At 33.4% G+C, this 13,414-nt stretch overlaps 1 protein-coding gene across 1 annotated transcript; it reads left to right on the forward strand.

Moving 5' to 3' along the window:
- Window positions 1-1,038: 1,038 nt before the first annotated feature.
- On the forward strand, window positions 1,039-10,895 carry LOC120167064 (phosphatidylinositol transfer protein 3-like). Its single transcript, XM_039176191.1, has 6 exons — window positions 1,039-1,177; window positions 1,601-1,859; window positions 1,947-1,983; window positions 4,801-4,906; window positions 4,975-5,082; window positions 10,772-10,895. Exons 1-6 carry the CDS (start codon window positions 1,046-1,048, stop codon window positions 10,889-10,891), a joined length of 762 nt encoding a protein of 253 aa, XP_039032122.1. The 5' UTR covers window positions 1,039-1,045; the 3' UTR covers window positions 10,892-10,895.
- Window positions 10,896-13,414: the final 2,519 nt, after the last annotated feature.

A 13,414-nucleotide genomic window follows, 5' to 3' on the forward strand; every position in this document is an offset into this window, starting at 1 on the left:
ACAATATGGATTATTGTAGATAAATAACAATCAGATTATGAGGCTCATCACTTTTCATTCCTCAGTAACAAATGATATGTTCTTCTTCCTACAATTTAAATTTCACACAATTAATAAAATTTTCAAAACAACAACATTAATATAATGATTTGAACTTTTATAAACAGAAAGAAAATAAATTTACTAGACTGAGTTCAAGCGAGGAAATATGAACTTCATCAAGACATAACTTTTGTTATCGAGTAAACATTTTACCACAAACTCTTCAAAAACCAATAAAATTTTTGTCTCAATCAAAATTTTCTTCTCAACAAATAACAATACAAACCTTAAACACCAAAACCCCTATTTATACATCAAATCCAACGACAAGACGAGATCCATTGGGCTAGCGTTTATGGGCGTTAGAATCTATCTGTTGCTCAACGTTTAGTAACGACTACTCATTTTAAATTCAAATGGAACTCGTCACCCACACATAATTAATTCCCATATGACGAGTTTGTCGGAATATTATTAATTAATGGATTGAGCTCTATGAACTTCATGGAGCCTAATTGTTTGTTAATTTCCTAGGAACTCGTCACACCCACGAGACGAGTTTTATTAAAATATATTAAAAATTTTAAATTAATTAAACTAATATATTTCAATTTATTAAAAAAAAGAGGGTGATGAGTTTGTCCTATACTGTAGTAAGTGTCGTAGAATGCAAAATAATATTATAATTAACCTATAGGGTCAAATAATTAATCAGCTAGGATTATTGAAAAAATAAATAAAAGATAAGCATACTTTAACGATCATTAATATACATTATCAAAGAAAATTAATATTATCTAGTTCAATATTTGATAGGAGATTAAAATATTAAATAAAACTGGAATCAAGTAGTTCAAAATGAGCAAAACTCTGTCACACCCTACCCTGTCCGGCAATGTCGCCATCAACCTCACCAATAAAGACATGTAAATTTTGGTTGAAAGATTAGTTCTATAGCTTTCATGTTTTAATTTAGACAAGAACTCAGTGAGTGAGAAGTGTGATGATGAATTCACACAGCACCAACAAAAACCAAGAAGAAGAAGAAGAAGACAGGTCGGAAAACAATGAGATTGAGAAAATCAAAATTTGTCGTATGAGAACCTTAGTTGAAACACAAGATCCTTCTTCCAAGGTACACTTTGCTTCTCCATCTCATTCCCCCCCCCCCTTAATTTTCTTCTCGTTCAATAGTTATTCTTGAAGCTTTCGTTTAATCCGATCTGTTTGTGCAATCTCTTATTTTTAGACGAAATCATGATTTCTTCTCTTATGTCAAAACTGTGGTTGAAAAAATAAAATAAGGGTCAAACCGATTAGCTTTTTATCGATTTTGATTGACTTGTACTATATTAAATCATTAGACTAATTGATTGTTGATGAATTTAATCGATAAGGTGTTGATGAATTTAATCTATAACGTGATTTTTTTACCATAGTCAAAGTTTAGACCGTGTGAAATATGAAATTAGGGGTCATAAAAACTCTACATTTCCTTACCAACATGATTATGGTCCGACATAGGGTCTATTTCGCCATGAATTCAGATATTTTGTAGGAAGTAGACGATTCGACACTCCGAAGAATTTTACGAGCTCGAGATCTAGATGTGGAGAAAGCGTCAGCCATGTTCCTGAAGTATCTTAAATGGAGACGAAGCTTTGTTCCCAACGGCTTCATTTCTCCGTCCGAACTCGAAAACAAGATCCGACAGAACAAGATGTTCTTGCAAGGTTTGGACAAGAAGGGACGACCCGTAGGTGTTCTTCTTGCCGGAAGACATTTCCAACATAAGGGCGGCGTCGAGGAATTCAAGCGTACGTTCATTTCTTGTCCACACTCACTTGCTTTTCTTTGTTTACTTTCCTTTTTCCCCCTCTTGATTTACTTCTGTAAATTTACAGGTTTTATAGTCTACATTTTCGACAAAATATTTGCATGGTAATTGTTTTATCTTATGTTTCTCTAAGAAGTTTATGACATCGTGTGCATTATAATAATTTCTAGGCTTAACTACGCGGATGACCACTTATGTTTGTGTTTTATCTACTTTTAGTCACCGATTTCAAAATGCATAAGATATGTTCACTTTCGCTTTTATTTAATTAAGATATTATCACTTTTGTTTTTATTTATTTAAAATGTGGTCACCACGGGTTAACTGTCGTTAACAATTAACATATTAAGTGACGTGATATTTTGTTATAATCACATATTGATCCTTATTATTTATATATTCTCTCAATTTAGACATACTTTTAATAAATTAAAATAAATTTAATCATCCGGTTGAATGATGTCACGCGTCATTGATACCATGTGTCACCATTCAGTTGAAGGACTAACTTTATTTTAATTTAACAAAGCAAAACAAATTGGTGAAAAATAAATATATTAAATTAAAATAAAGTTAGTATTTCAACCGAATGGTGACACATGACATGACATGTGATATCAATGATAGTGGCATATTCGATCGGATGATTAAATTAATTTTAATTTATTAAAAGAATGCCTACATTGAGAGAATATGTAAATAACAGAAATCAAATGTGTGATTATACCAAATTATTTAAAGGCATTTATGACCACATCTTAATTAAATAAAAACAAATGTAACCTTATCTTATATATTTTGAAATCAATGATCAAAAGTGGATAAAAGACAAACATAAGTGATCACTCGTATAATTAACCCTATTTTCTAATTCAAAATAAAATAATAATTAAGTTAAAATTTAAATGTGTGACGAGTGATATCACAATAAAAATTTAAAATCTTATATGGGTCACAAATGATATCAGAATAAAAAAAATTAAAGTACAAAATCTTATAAGTGTGGCAAATAATATCAAAATAAGAATTGAGAATACAAATTCACACCATACATGATAATGTGGGTCACCATGGTAAAGGCATCAAGTATTTTTAGTCTCATAGCAAGGAACAAAAATCTTTTACGCTGACGTAAGTAGATCCTTCATCGTAGGTAAATTCTTCTTCCCTTCATATTCTTATACTATTTCGCGTAAATATGTATTGAATTTTAAAGAATACATTACATCGTGAATTAATATAAATTATACTATAAGGTTGCTTTTAGTTCACATGATATAAAATTATCTTTAGGAATAAGATTATTAGAATATAATATTACTCTAGTAATGTTGTATTACCTGTTTGATTTATTTAGCATAAATGTAAGATTATAGTGTTTGACTGGAGGAATATGAGATTACTTGGATGCAGATTTTACCAAATAATCATTGTGATATATATTTTTTAACAAATAAAACTTTATTATTTAATTATAAGTATTTGAATAAAAATTTATAAAAAAATATTTTAATTGTTACACTATTTAAGTTTAAAGAAAAAAAATACATTTAACATATAATTAATATAATTAGTTTATAAAACTTATATTTTTAAGTAATGTTCGTAAGTATCATATTTATTTATATAAAATATAATATGATATGAAAAATAATATTGTGATCTCGAGTGGATAAACATATTATTTTTTAATGTATAAGATCTATTTTTTAACAACTCAAAATTAAATATTATTTTAAATAATTACATTTTTTACAATAATAACATTTTTACCTCATAAAATTATAAAATGATTAATATATTAAATATTAAAAAATAAAAAATAAAATAATTTTAACTAATCAAATTTATTAATATTTTAATAAATTAAACCATTTATATATTATTTTATTAAGTTTATAATTTTTAGTAAAGTACGAAAAATAAAAATTGAGAAGGATACATATGAAAGAAATTATTATTTCAGGGGTGTTTATGTCCAAAGTGGTGGAAATTGTTCATTACTAAGAATAATGACATTTCAACCATTTTAACAAAAACATATTATTATTAGTAATAAATTATTACTTGATAATGATCTTTTCCGTAAACTAAACATGGGAATACAATTCCGGTTCCCCTTAAATCATCTCAAAACGAACGTCTATAGACTTCTCTCCCTCTCTCAACTAACTTCTTGTTTTAATTAACTATATTCATCGGTCGTTTTGGTTCGTATTTCTTATTATGTAATGATTTTTAAATCTTGAAAAATATACTTTATCACGAAACATTTTTAAGAATAATGTCTATTACATGCTTTAAGTTCATCCTTATTTGCAAATAAATTCTTCTGATATTCAAATATCTTTTTTGGGTATACATAATACCACTTTCTTCTAAAATCATCCCATAACATACATCTTTACAATTCTCTCTTTTCCTCTCTTCCCCTTTCAACTAACCTTTCCATCTTAGATGATTACTCGCCAACCAATTTCCTGTTTCGCATAAATACTTATTAATTTTTAAAAAACACACTTCATCCCGAAATATCTTTAAAAATAATGTCTATTGTACATTTTAAGTCGATCATTTCTACTAAACTTTTCTAGTGTTTGTATTACTATAACCCTTTTTTAGATATACATATTATAAATATCATGTACCTCTCTATCTTTTGAAATTATCCCGTAACATATAATGCATTCATTAAATAACTTATATGGTTAGAGGATTACTGTTATCCTTTGAGATCTCAGGTTTAAACACCGTATATATATGTAGGGTGATATGAATGTTTGATGTCAGATAACTAATACTCTTTGAATAGATATATACTAACTTATATTTACCCTAAATTTATCAACAACAAAAAAGCTAATCTTTTAATAAAACTGTTTATGGAATTCTGAAGGATAGATTTTATTATAAAATATCAGGATGCCTAGAGGACAGGAGAAATTCTTGGTGATAGGAGACCTTGAAGGTTGGGGATATGCAAACTGCGACATCCGAGCATACCTTGCAGCTCTATCTCTAGTGCAGGTTTAAACACTTCGGTATTCCCATTTATTACTAAAAATCAACACTGACTTGTTCCCTGAAAATGGCAGGATTACTACCCTGAAAGACTAGGAAAGTTGTTCATCGTCCATGCACCATACATATTCATGGCGGCCTGGAAGATTGTTTACCCTTTCATCGACGTTAAAACCAGGAACTGTTGCGGAAGAAGGCTATCGGATAGAGCAAAATCGTAACTGATAATTTGAGAAAATAAAAAAGAAGATAAAAATTTACGTGGAAAACCCCTAAATTATATAGGGTAAAAACCACGGGCAACGGTAGAAGAATTTCACTATGAGAAAATAAGAATTACAACCTCTCTCGATCCACCAAGGAGAAAACAATGATAATTGTCTCTTGATAAAAAGGATAAAAGAACTCTCAAGAAACTCTCTAAATTCTCTCTAGTATTGAAAGAAAGCTAGAATGCTTTGGGATGATTTTGAAGCTAAATGAGCTAGGGTATTTATAGTTGAAACTTAAGGACTAATTTATAAATACCCTAAATTACAATGACTAAAAATGATTTTACCATTTCCAAAAAAATTAATAATTTTAGCCACCTAATTGCATGTGCACCGAAAGTTTCTTTGGCCATTTGTTAGCTGGCTTTTCAATTTCTTTGGCCATTTGTTGGCTGGCTTTTAACAATCTCCCACTTGAAGATTTGATTTGAACAATCATATCTTCACACCATTCTTTCTACCTTGTACTTTCATGTTGCTTATGTTTCTGTCAGGCCACAAGAGGATCGACACTAGGTAAATTTATCAGCATTGATTGTCTTCGTCATGAAATCTGCTATGTTATCTTTGGTATGGATCTTCTACATATCTACTGTTCTTTCTTCCACCTTTTCACGAATGAAATGGTACTGAACCCGTATGTGCTTTTCCTTGAATGAAATACTGGATTCCTTGCTAGATGTAAGGCGCTTTGACTGTCACAAAATAGAGAAACATGCTCTTGATTGTGCCCAAGCTCCTCCAATAGCATCTTCAACCAAATTGCTTCTTTACTGGCTTGTGTAGCTGCTACATATTCTGCTTCTGTTATGGATGTAGCCATAACTGACTGCAATTTTGAAAACCATCTTACAGCTCCACCAGCAACTTTGAACACATATCCTGTTGTAGATTTGCTTTTATCTAAATCCCCTGCATAGTCAGAATTGACATACCTATTGATAAGTAAGTTTGATCCTCTGTAACATAATGTAACATTTGAGGTCCTTTTGATGTATCTCAGGATCCTCTTCACTGTATTTCAATGCTCTTTTCCTAGATTCACCATGTACCGACTAACCACTCTCACTGCTTGTGCAATGTCTGGTCTTATGCATATCATAGCGAACATTAAACTTCCCACTACTGATGCATATGGTACTCGAGACATCTCCATCCTCTCTTCTTCACTGCTAGGACTCATACTGGAGGATAATTTGAAGTTAATAGGAAGAGGGGTAGAAATTGGCTTACAATCTTGCATGTTGAATCGTGACAAGATCTTCTTTAAGTAATTCTTTTGTGAAAGCCAAATCTTCCTATTACTTCTGTCTCGATGAATTTGCATCCCTAAAATCTTGTTTCTGGTCCCAAGTCCTTCATTTCAAATTCCCTAGCCAGTTGTGCCTTCAATTCTTCAATATGATCTTTGTTGGGTCCTGCAACCAACATGTCATCCACATACAACAGTAATATAACAAAATCGTTATCACCAGACCTCTTGAAATAAGCACAAGGGTCTGCATTAAGTCTGTTGTATCCAAGGCACATAATGAAGAAATCAAATCTCTTAAACCAACACCTCGGCACCTGCTTTAGATCGTACAGAGATTTGTTCAACCTACAAACTAAGTTCTTCTTTTCTTTTTCTTCAAAACCTTCAGGCTGGAGCATGTAAATCTCTTCTTCAAGATTTCCATGAAGAAAAACTATTTTAACATCTAGTTGCTCTAGATGTAAGTTCAATGTAGCACATATTGCCAAAACTACTGAACTGTTGTTAGTCGAACCACAAGAGAAAATATTTCATTGAAATCAATACCTTCTTTTTGAGCATATCCTTTGACCACCAGTCTTCCACGATACCTCTCAACTTGATCGTCACCATTTCGCTTGATTTTGAAGACCCATTTGTTACCAATTGGCTTCCTTCCTTGTGGTAGTGGCACAAGGTCCCATGTATTATTTTTATGAAGGGCTTCGATTTCTTCTTGCATCACCATCATCCACAGTAAAGCATCTGAGCTGTTTATTGCCTCCTGGTATGTTGATGGCTCACCATCCTCTGTTAAAAGGCAGTATGCAATATTACCTTCTATAACATAATCTGAGTACCAATTGGGACATCTTCTCACACGATCTGATTGACGAGTTGTTTGAGCTTTAGAACTCTCTGGTTCTTGTTCATCATGTGCTGGTTCTACTTCAGAAGAATCTCCTTGTTCAAACTCCTTTTCCACATGTATCTGTGTAGTCTCTGACTTTTCAGCGCTACCATCTTCTTCTTTTCTTTGTAGCTTATCTTCTACAAAGATAACATCCCTGCTAATGATCACTTTACGGGCAGTGGGATCCCACAAGCGATACCCCTTTACACCATCAGCATACCCCAAGAATTTACATTTCCTGGATTTTGGATCTAGCTTTGAAATTTCTTAGCAGTTATACATCACGTACACAATACTTCCAAATACATGGAGGTTTGAATAATCAGCTGGTTTACCAGTCCACATATACATTGGTGTCTTAAGCTCTATTGCAGTTGATGGAGCTCGATTCACCAAATAACATGCGGTATTGACTGCTTCTGCCCAGAATGATTTTTCTAGGCCTGCATCCCTCAACATTGCTCTTGTTCTTTCTAACAAGGTTCTTTTCATCCGCTCTGCCACTCCATTTTGTTGAGGATTGTTCGCCACTGTGAACTATCTTTTGATGCCTTCTTTCATGAAAAGTCATCAAATTCTTTGCTTGTGTATTCTCCTCTATTAACTATTCTGAAACACTTGATCTTATTTCCAGAATCAAGTTCCACCCGCGCTTTGAAGTTTTTGAAAGTTGAAAACACATCTGACTTCTTCTTAATAGGGTACACCCAATATCTCCTAGAGTAATCATCAATAAATGAGACAAAATATTTTGCTCCACCTAGGGATGTAACGGGTGCTTGCCATACGTCAGAATGAACCAATTCTAGAACACTTTTGCCTCTAGAATTTGACGTGTTGAATTTCAACCGGTGCTGCTTACTTGTTATGCAATTCTCACACAAAGGAAGTGTTACCTTTGTTAAGCTTGGAAGTAGCTTTTTCTCCACAAGAACTTTCATTCCTTGTTCTGACATGTGTCCAAGTTTCTGATGCCATAGCATTGCAGAATCTGAACTACATGAGGCAACAGAGGCTTCTGCTTCTAACAAAGTCTCTCCCTTCAGCATGTACAAGTTTGCATCTATCTTTTCGCCTTTCAGCACCACAAGCGCTCCACAGAACACCATCATGATTCCTTTTCGTGTTTCAATCTTGCTTGCATTATTATCCAACAATCCGTAGGATAATAAATTTTTCTTCAGGCCTTTCACGTGCCGCACATCTCGAACAACTTTAATTGTTCCATCATACATCTTTAATTTGATGGTTCCCACGCCAATGATCTCTAAGGCATGGTCATTGCAACTATACACAGATCCTCCTGAGACAGGTTCATACTGATGGAACTATTCTCTTCTTGAGGTCATGTGATATGTTGCTCCTGAATCAATGAGCCATATATCTGCAAATTTTTTTCTGCCTTCCACGGTGGTTGACGCTTCACAGCATAGAGTATCTCCATCATCTGAAGTGTTTGTGGTATTACCTTATGTGTTGGAGTTTTTATTTAGACTCCAACAATCTTTCTTCAAGTGACCCTTCTTTCCACAGTTGTAGCACTTTAAATTCTTCTTGCTCCTTGACTTCGATCTACCATGTTTGTGACTGCTGCTTTGGGCCACGTTCTATTGATCTCCCTCTCATCATTATCATCGTTGTCAATGCTTCTGCTTGATGCAGATTTACTTGTCTGTCTTCCTTGTTCTTGCGTCGATTTTCTTCTTGTAGAACAACAGCTGCAACGTCATCGAAGACTAGACTAGTGACATTACTGTTTGTCAAGTTGATGATGAGTTGATCATATGAATCCGGTAGACTTTGAAGTAGAAGTTCAACACGTTCTTGTTCTACTATTTTACAGCTTAAGGATGTAAGCTGAGAAAATAAAGTGTTCAGTGTATTTAAGTGCTCCGTCACTGAAGTAAATTCTGGCATACGGAGAGTGTACAATTTTCTCTTAAGGAAAATTTTATTGTGCAGCGATGTGGCCTCGTACAATTTGGTGAGATGATCCCATATCTCCTTAGTTGTCTTCTTCTCCTCGATGCTTGACAATACTTCATCTGCTAATGCTAGATGAAAGTTTGCCATAGCATTCCCGTCCATTTCGATCCATTTGTTGTCATCTGTGAAATCCATCGGCCTTTCACTGATAGCTGGTAGACAACCGTCTTTCCTCAGGATGACCTTCATCTTCAATTTCCACAATGAGAAATTTCTCCCATTGAATTTTTCAATATCAAATTCGTTGCCATAGTTTCTTTTACGGATAGCTTCCACTATTTCACTATCGTGAATAGTTCTCTGGAACCTTCAAAGAATGGGTAATAACTTCTTACTTTCTTATGTTGGAGGATCCACCTTTTGGTGGCAACCACAAAGACAGTAAGTAGATATTACATACTCTAATCTAGCTCTGATACCAATTATTGCGGAAGATGGCTATCGGATAGAGCAAAATCGCAACTGATAATTTGAGAAAATAAAAATGAAGATAAAGAAGACACAAAATTTACGTGGAAAACCCCCTAAATTATATAGGGTAAAAACCACGGGCAACGATATAAGAATTTCACTATGAGAAAATAGGAATTACAACCTTTCTCGATCTACCAAGGAGAAAACAATGATAATTCTCTCTTGATAAAAAGGAAAAAACAACTCTCAAGAAACTCTCTAAATTCTTTCTAGTATTGGAAGAAAGCTAGAATGCTTTGGGATGATTTTGAAGCTAAATGAGCTAGGGTATTTATAGTTGAAACTTAAGGACTAATTTATAAATACCCTAAATTACAATGACTAAAAATGATTTTACCATTTCCAAAAAAATCAATAATTTTAGCCACCTAATTGCATGTGCACCGAAAGTTTCTTTGGCCATTTGTTGGCTGGCTTTTTAATTTCTTTGGCCATTTGTTGGCTGGCTTTTCAACAGGAACAAGGTACGTTTCTCATTTCTCACACTACAAATTGCCTTAAAATATGTTTAAAATAATTAAGTGATGAATGAGGAATTAATGCTCAAAGTAAATTACATGTAAATATTATTGAAGAAAAATTTTGTATCTTAAATTATTTTCTTTCTATATGGAAAGAGCAAGAGGTTTGGAAAGTGTTTATAAGGTAGATTAGACTGCAAATTAGTCCTAATCGGGATTAGAAGCGCACCCGCACGACATAGACAACACGAATTGTTTAAATCAGTCGGATATAAGTAGACCATGTTGAATTTTTTCCTTGTAGTTTACTTTTTATAACTAATTCTTGTTATTGTTCATCTTTTTTTTTCTATTAATTCCATTTAATCTCTTCAATTGTCATTTCTCTCTTTTATAAATAAGTTGGAAAAAAAAACAATTAAATGCTTCAGATTAATACGTACGATAATCTTATTTACGAATTATTATTTAAATATTTCGAAGTTTTAGTAACAAACACTTCTCCATCACCCCTACTTTGTGTGGAAATTGCAGATAGTATTCGTAGAGAACAAGAAGCTTAAATCAACGTTGCTTGAAGATATAGACGAGAGCCAGCTCCCCGAAACATATGGTGGACAAGTGCCCTTGATTCCCATTCAACACAGCTAAACATATATATATATATATATATATATATATATATATATATATATATATTCTCAATATTATGCAGATAAAGTTGCTGAAAATTGAGTCTGTTAAGAATTTAAAGAGATTTTACAACTATGATAAAAGAGAGTTGAATGCTGGAGTGTATGATTATAATGTATCCTTTGTTGCTAAATCTATATCATTTGTGAGGCTCTTTGTTTGAGCTTTGCAAACAACTATGTCGCTTTATACGTAAAATTGATTGGATGATATTTTGGGAAAAATGATTTTCTCATATAGGTGTTAGGTGTTAGGTGTTAGGGTGATTATTTTCTTAAGGTGAATGTTATAGTATTCCATGAAAGACTTCCGGGAAATTTTGAGGACTTCTAAAAGACACGACATCTTCAATGTCATTTTGGGAAGACGAAGTTTTACGGGCATGTATGAAATTTAAAAAAAAAATGTTATGTCTTCTGTTTGTCTTCTAGAAGTTTAATTTCAAATCTTCTAGATGTCTTTCATAATGTAATATAACACTCACTCTATATGAGAAAATAATCATCCTAACACCTTTTCTAAAAAACATTTTTCTCAAATTAAATGTTTTACGGAAAATACTTAAGAGAAATAATCTTAATTGTTTACACGAAAACATACACATAATATATGAGAGTGATAGGGGTTAAAACATATATTGTTATGGTTGGAACAAGGTTTGAACTGTGAAACATTCTTATGTGTTCTTTGATGGTAAAACCATTCAGGTAGAGAAGTGGATTTTTTTTTCAAGTGTGTTGTCATAATTTTTTTTTAATTTCTCAGGTAGGAAGAAAGTTATAGTGTCATCAAAAGAGGGTCAGACGAAATGTTATTTTTCGGAAGATGGTTGAATGACACGACATTTTCCGTGCATTGGCGGATGCATGTTGAACCCAGGGTGGGCACTTGTCCACCCTAGAACTCGAATTTCTTTATATTAGTTGTTCATTTTATTAAAGTTACTCACCCTAAAATTTTATTTGTGTCCATCCTGAAATTTAAATTTCTTTATGTTAGTCGCTTATTGTACTAAAGGTGTCCACTGTATATGAAATTTTTTTGTTATTAATATGTGTCCACTTTGAAAAATATTTTTGGGTCCACTACTTCTATGAAGACGCATTGTAATCCCAGAATCTTTGCGAAGATGCACTATAATTATGACATCTTCTCCTATCTATTGTATTTTAAAACACTACTTAAAAAATAATCTCCAACAGACGCTATTTCAACAATCTTTCCCCCCTTTCTAGTTCGTCAATTTTTCCGTTATTTGATATAGTGAAGATTCGATAAACATGTTGTAGACACTCGTTTTTGTCCGGGTCTACCAAAAATATTATTATATTATAAATATTAATTATTGTATTTATTATTATATATTATTATTAAATATTTTATTACATATTTTGCAGGCCAATGAGCCCAACAGATACCTACCTAGAAGCCCAGTTACATTCAGTAACCCAATACAAGACCCGACCCAAGAGAGTCAACCCAACCCAGTTCCAGATCAGACCCGAGACCTGAACTGACCCAAATCTAGCCCATGATGCAACCCTAAGCCATTTAAGGTTTTATCTCTTCAGCATCCAGCCGCCGCCGCCCCAGTAGATGAAAAGTCGCACCGTCGCCACTGTTCCAGCCCGTTCTCGATGATCCGGCCACCATTTCAATCACCTTACCGTCATCTACAGTAAATCAAACCGAGTAAATCAACCAAAACAGTACCCAAATCAACCCAAATGTCATCCACAGTACCAAATCCAAATCCCAGATTAAATAAATCCTAACTCTCCATTTTTTTCGGGATTCAATTTACCCAATTCAGAAATCAAATCCTACTCCCGTAGACCTCATCATCTCACCCAAATACAGTTGATAAATCAAGAATGCAAACCATTCAGAAAAAAAGAGGAGGATAGAGAGAAAATAGAGGGATTCGAATAATAAAAAAAACATAAAAACCCAAATAAAAGAAAGGAAAGAATCGAGAGAGGATGAGAAGAGTTACCTTTTGGGGTAATATTTAGGGCTTTGTAGCTTCATGGTGAGTGAGGAAATCTCCACTGAAGGTAAAAAAACTCAGATTTTCCTTTTATAGTGGAGGTTTAGGTTGCATTGGGGTTGATTTTGGGTTTTGAATTGTCAGAATGGGGGTTGTTTGGAAGCCTTGGGGTGTCTAGAGGAGGGGATCGAGCCTATTTTCCCTCATCGGGACCTTTGATTTGCGGTGGCCGGAGGGGTTGTGTGTGTTTTGTCACGGTGGCGGGATGGTTTGTGGGAGAAACTCTCTCCTTTAGGGTTTCTTAAATCGACTGAGAGGAAGAAATGAATAAGGTTTCGTGCAAACTCTTAGAAATGGGTTTATATAGTAGTTTCCATACGACGTCGTTTTACCAAAAAGGATCAGCATGTTTTGGGTTTAGGGTTATTGGCAGTGTTGGTCCTTCACCTTTTGTAATCTCACCAATATCTTTGTAATCGTTGTGGATTAAT

Source organism: Hibiscus syriacus, unplaced genomic scaffold, assembly GCF_006381635.1.
Source record: "Hibiscus syriacus cultivar Baekdansim isolate YM2019G1 unplaced genomic scaffold, ASM638163v2 tig00111662_pilon, whole genome shotgun sequence".
NCBI lineage: Eukaryota > Viridiplantae > Streptophyta > Magnoliopsida > Malvales > Malvaceae > Hibiscus > Hibiscus syriacus.

Excerpts from the sequence above, each read along its gene's own strand:
- LOC120167064 (XM_039176191.1), top strand. The coding sequence starts at position 1,046 with ATGATGAATTCACACAGCACCAACAAAAACCAAGAAGAAGAAGAAGAA. Across the intron at positions 1,984-4,800 it reads TTCGACAAAATATTTGCATG|GATGCCTAGAGGACAGGAGA; the intron begins GTAATTGTTTTA and ends ATAAAATATCAG. Across the intron at positions 4,907-4,974 it reads CAGCTCTATCTCTAGTGCAG|GATTACTACCCTGAAAGACT; the intron begins GTTTAAACACTT and ends TGAAAATGGCAG.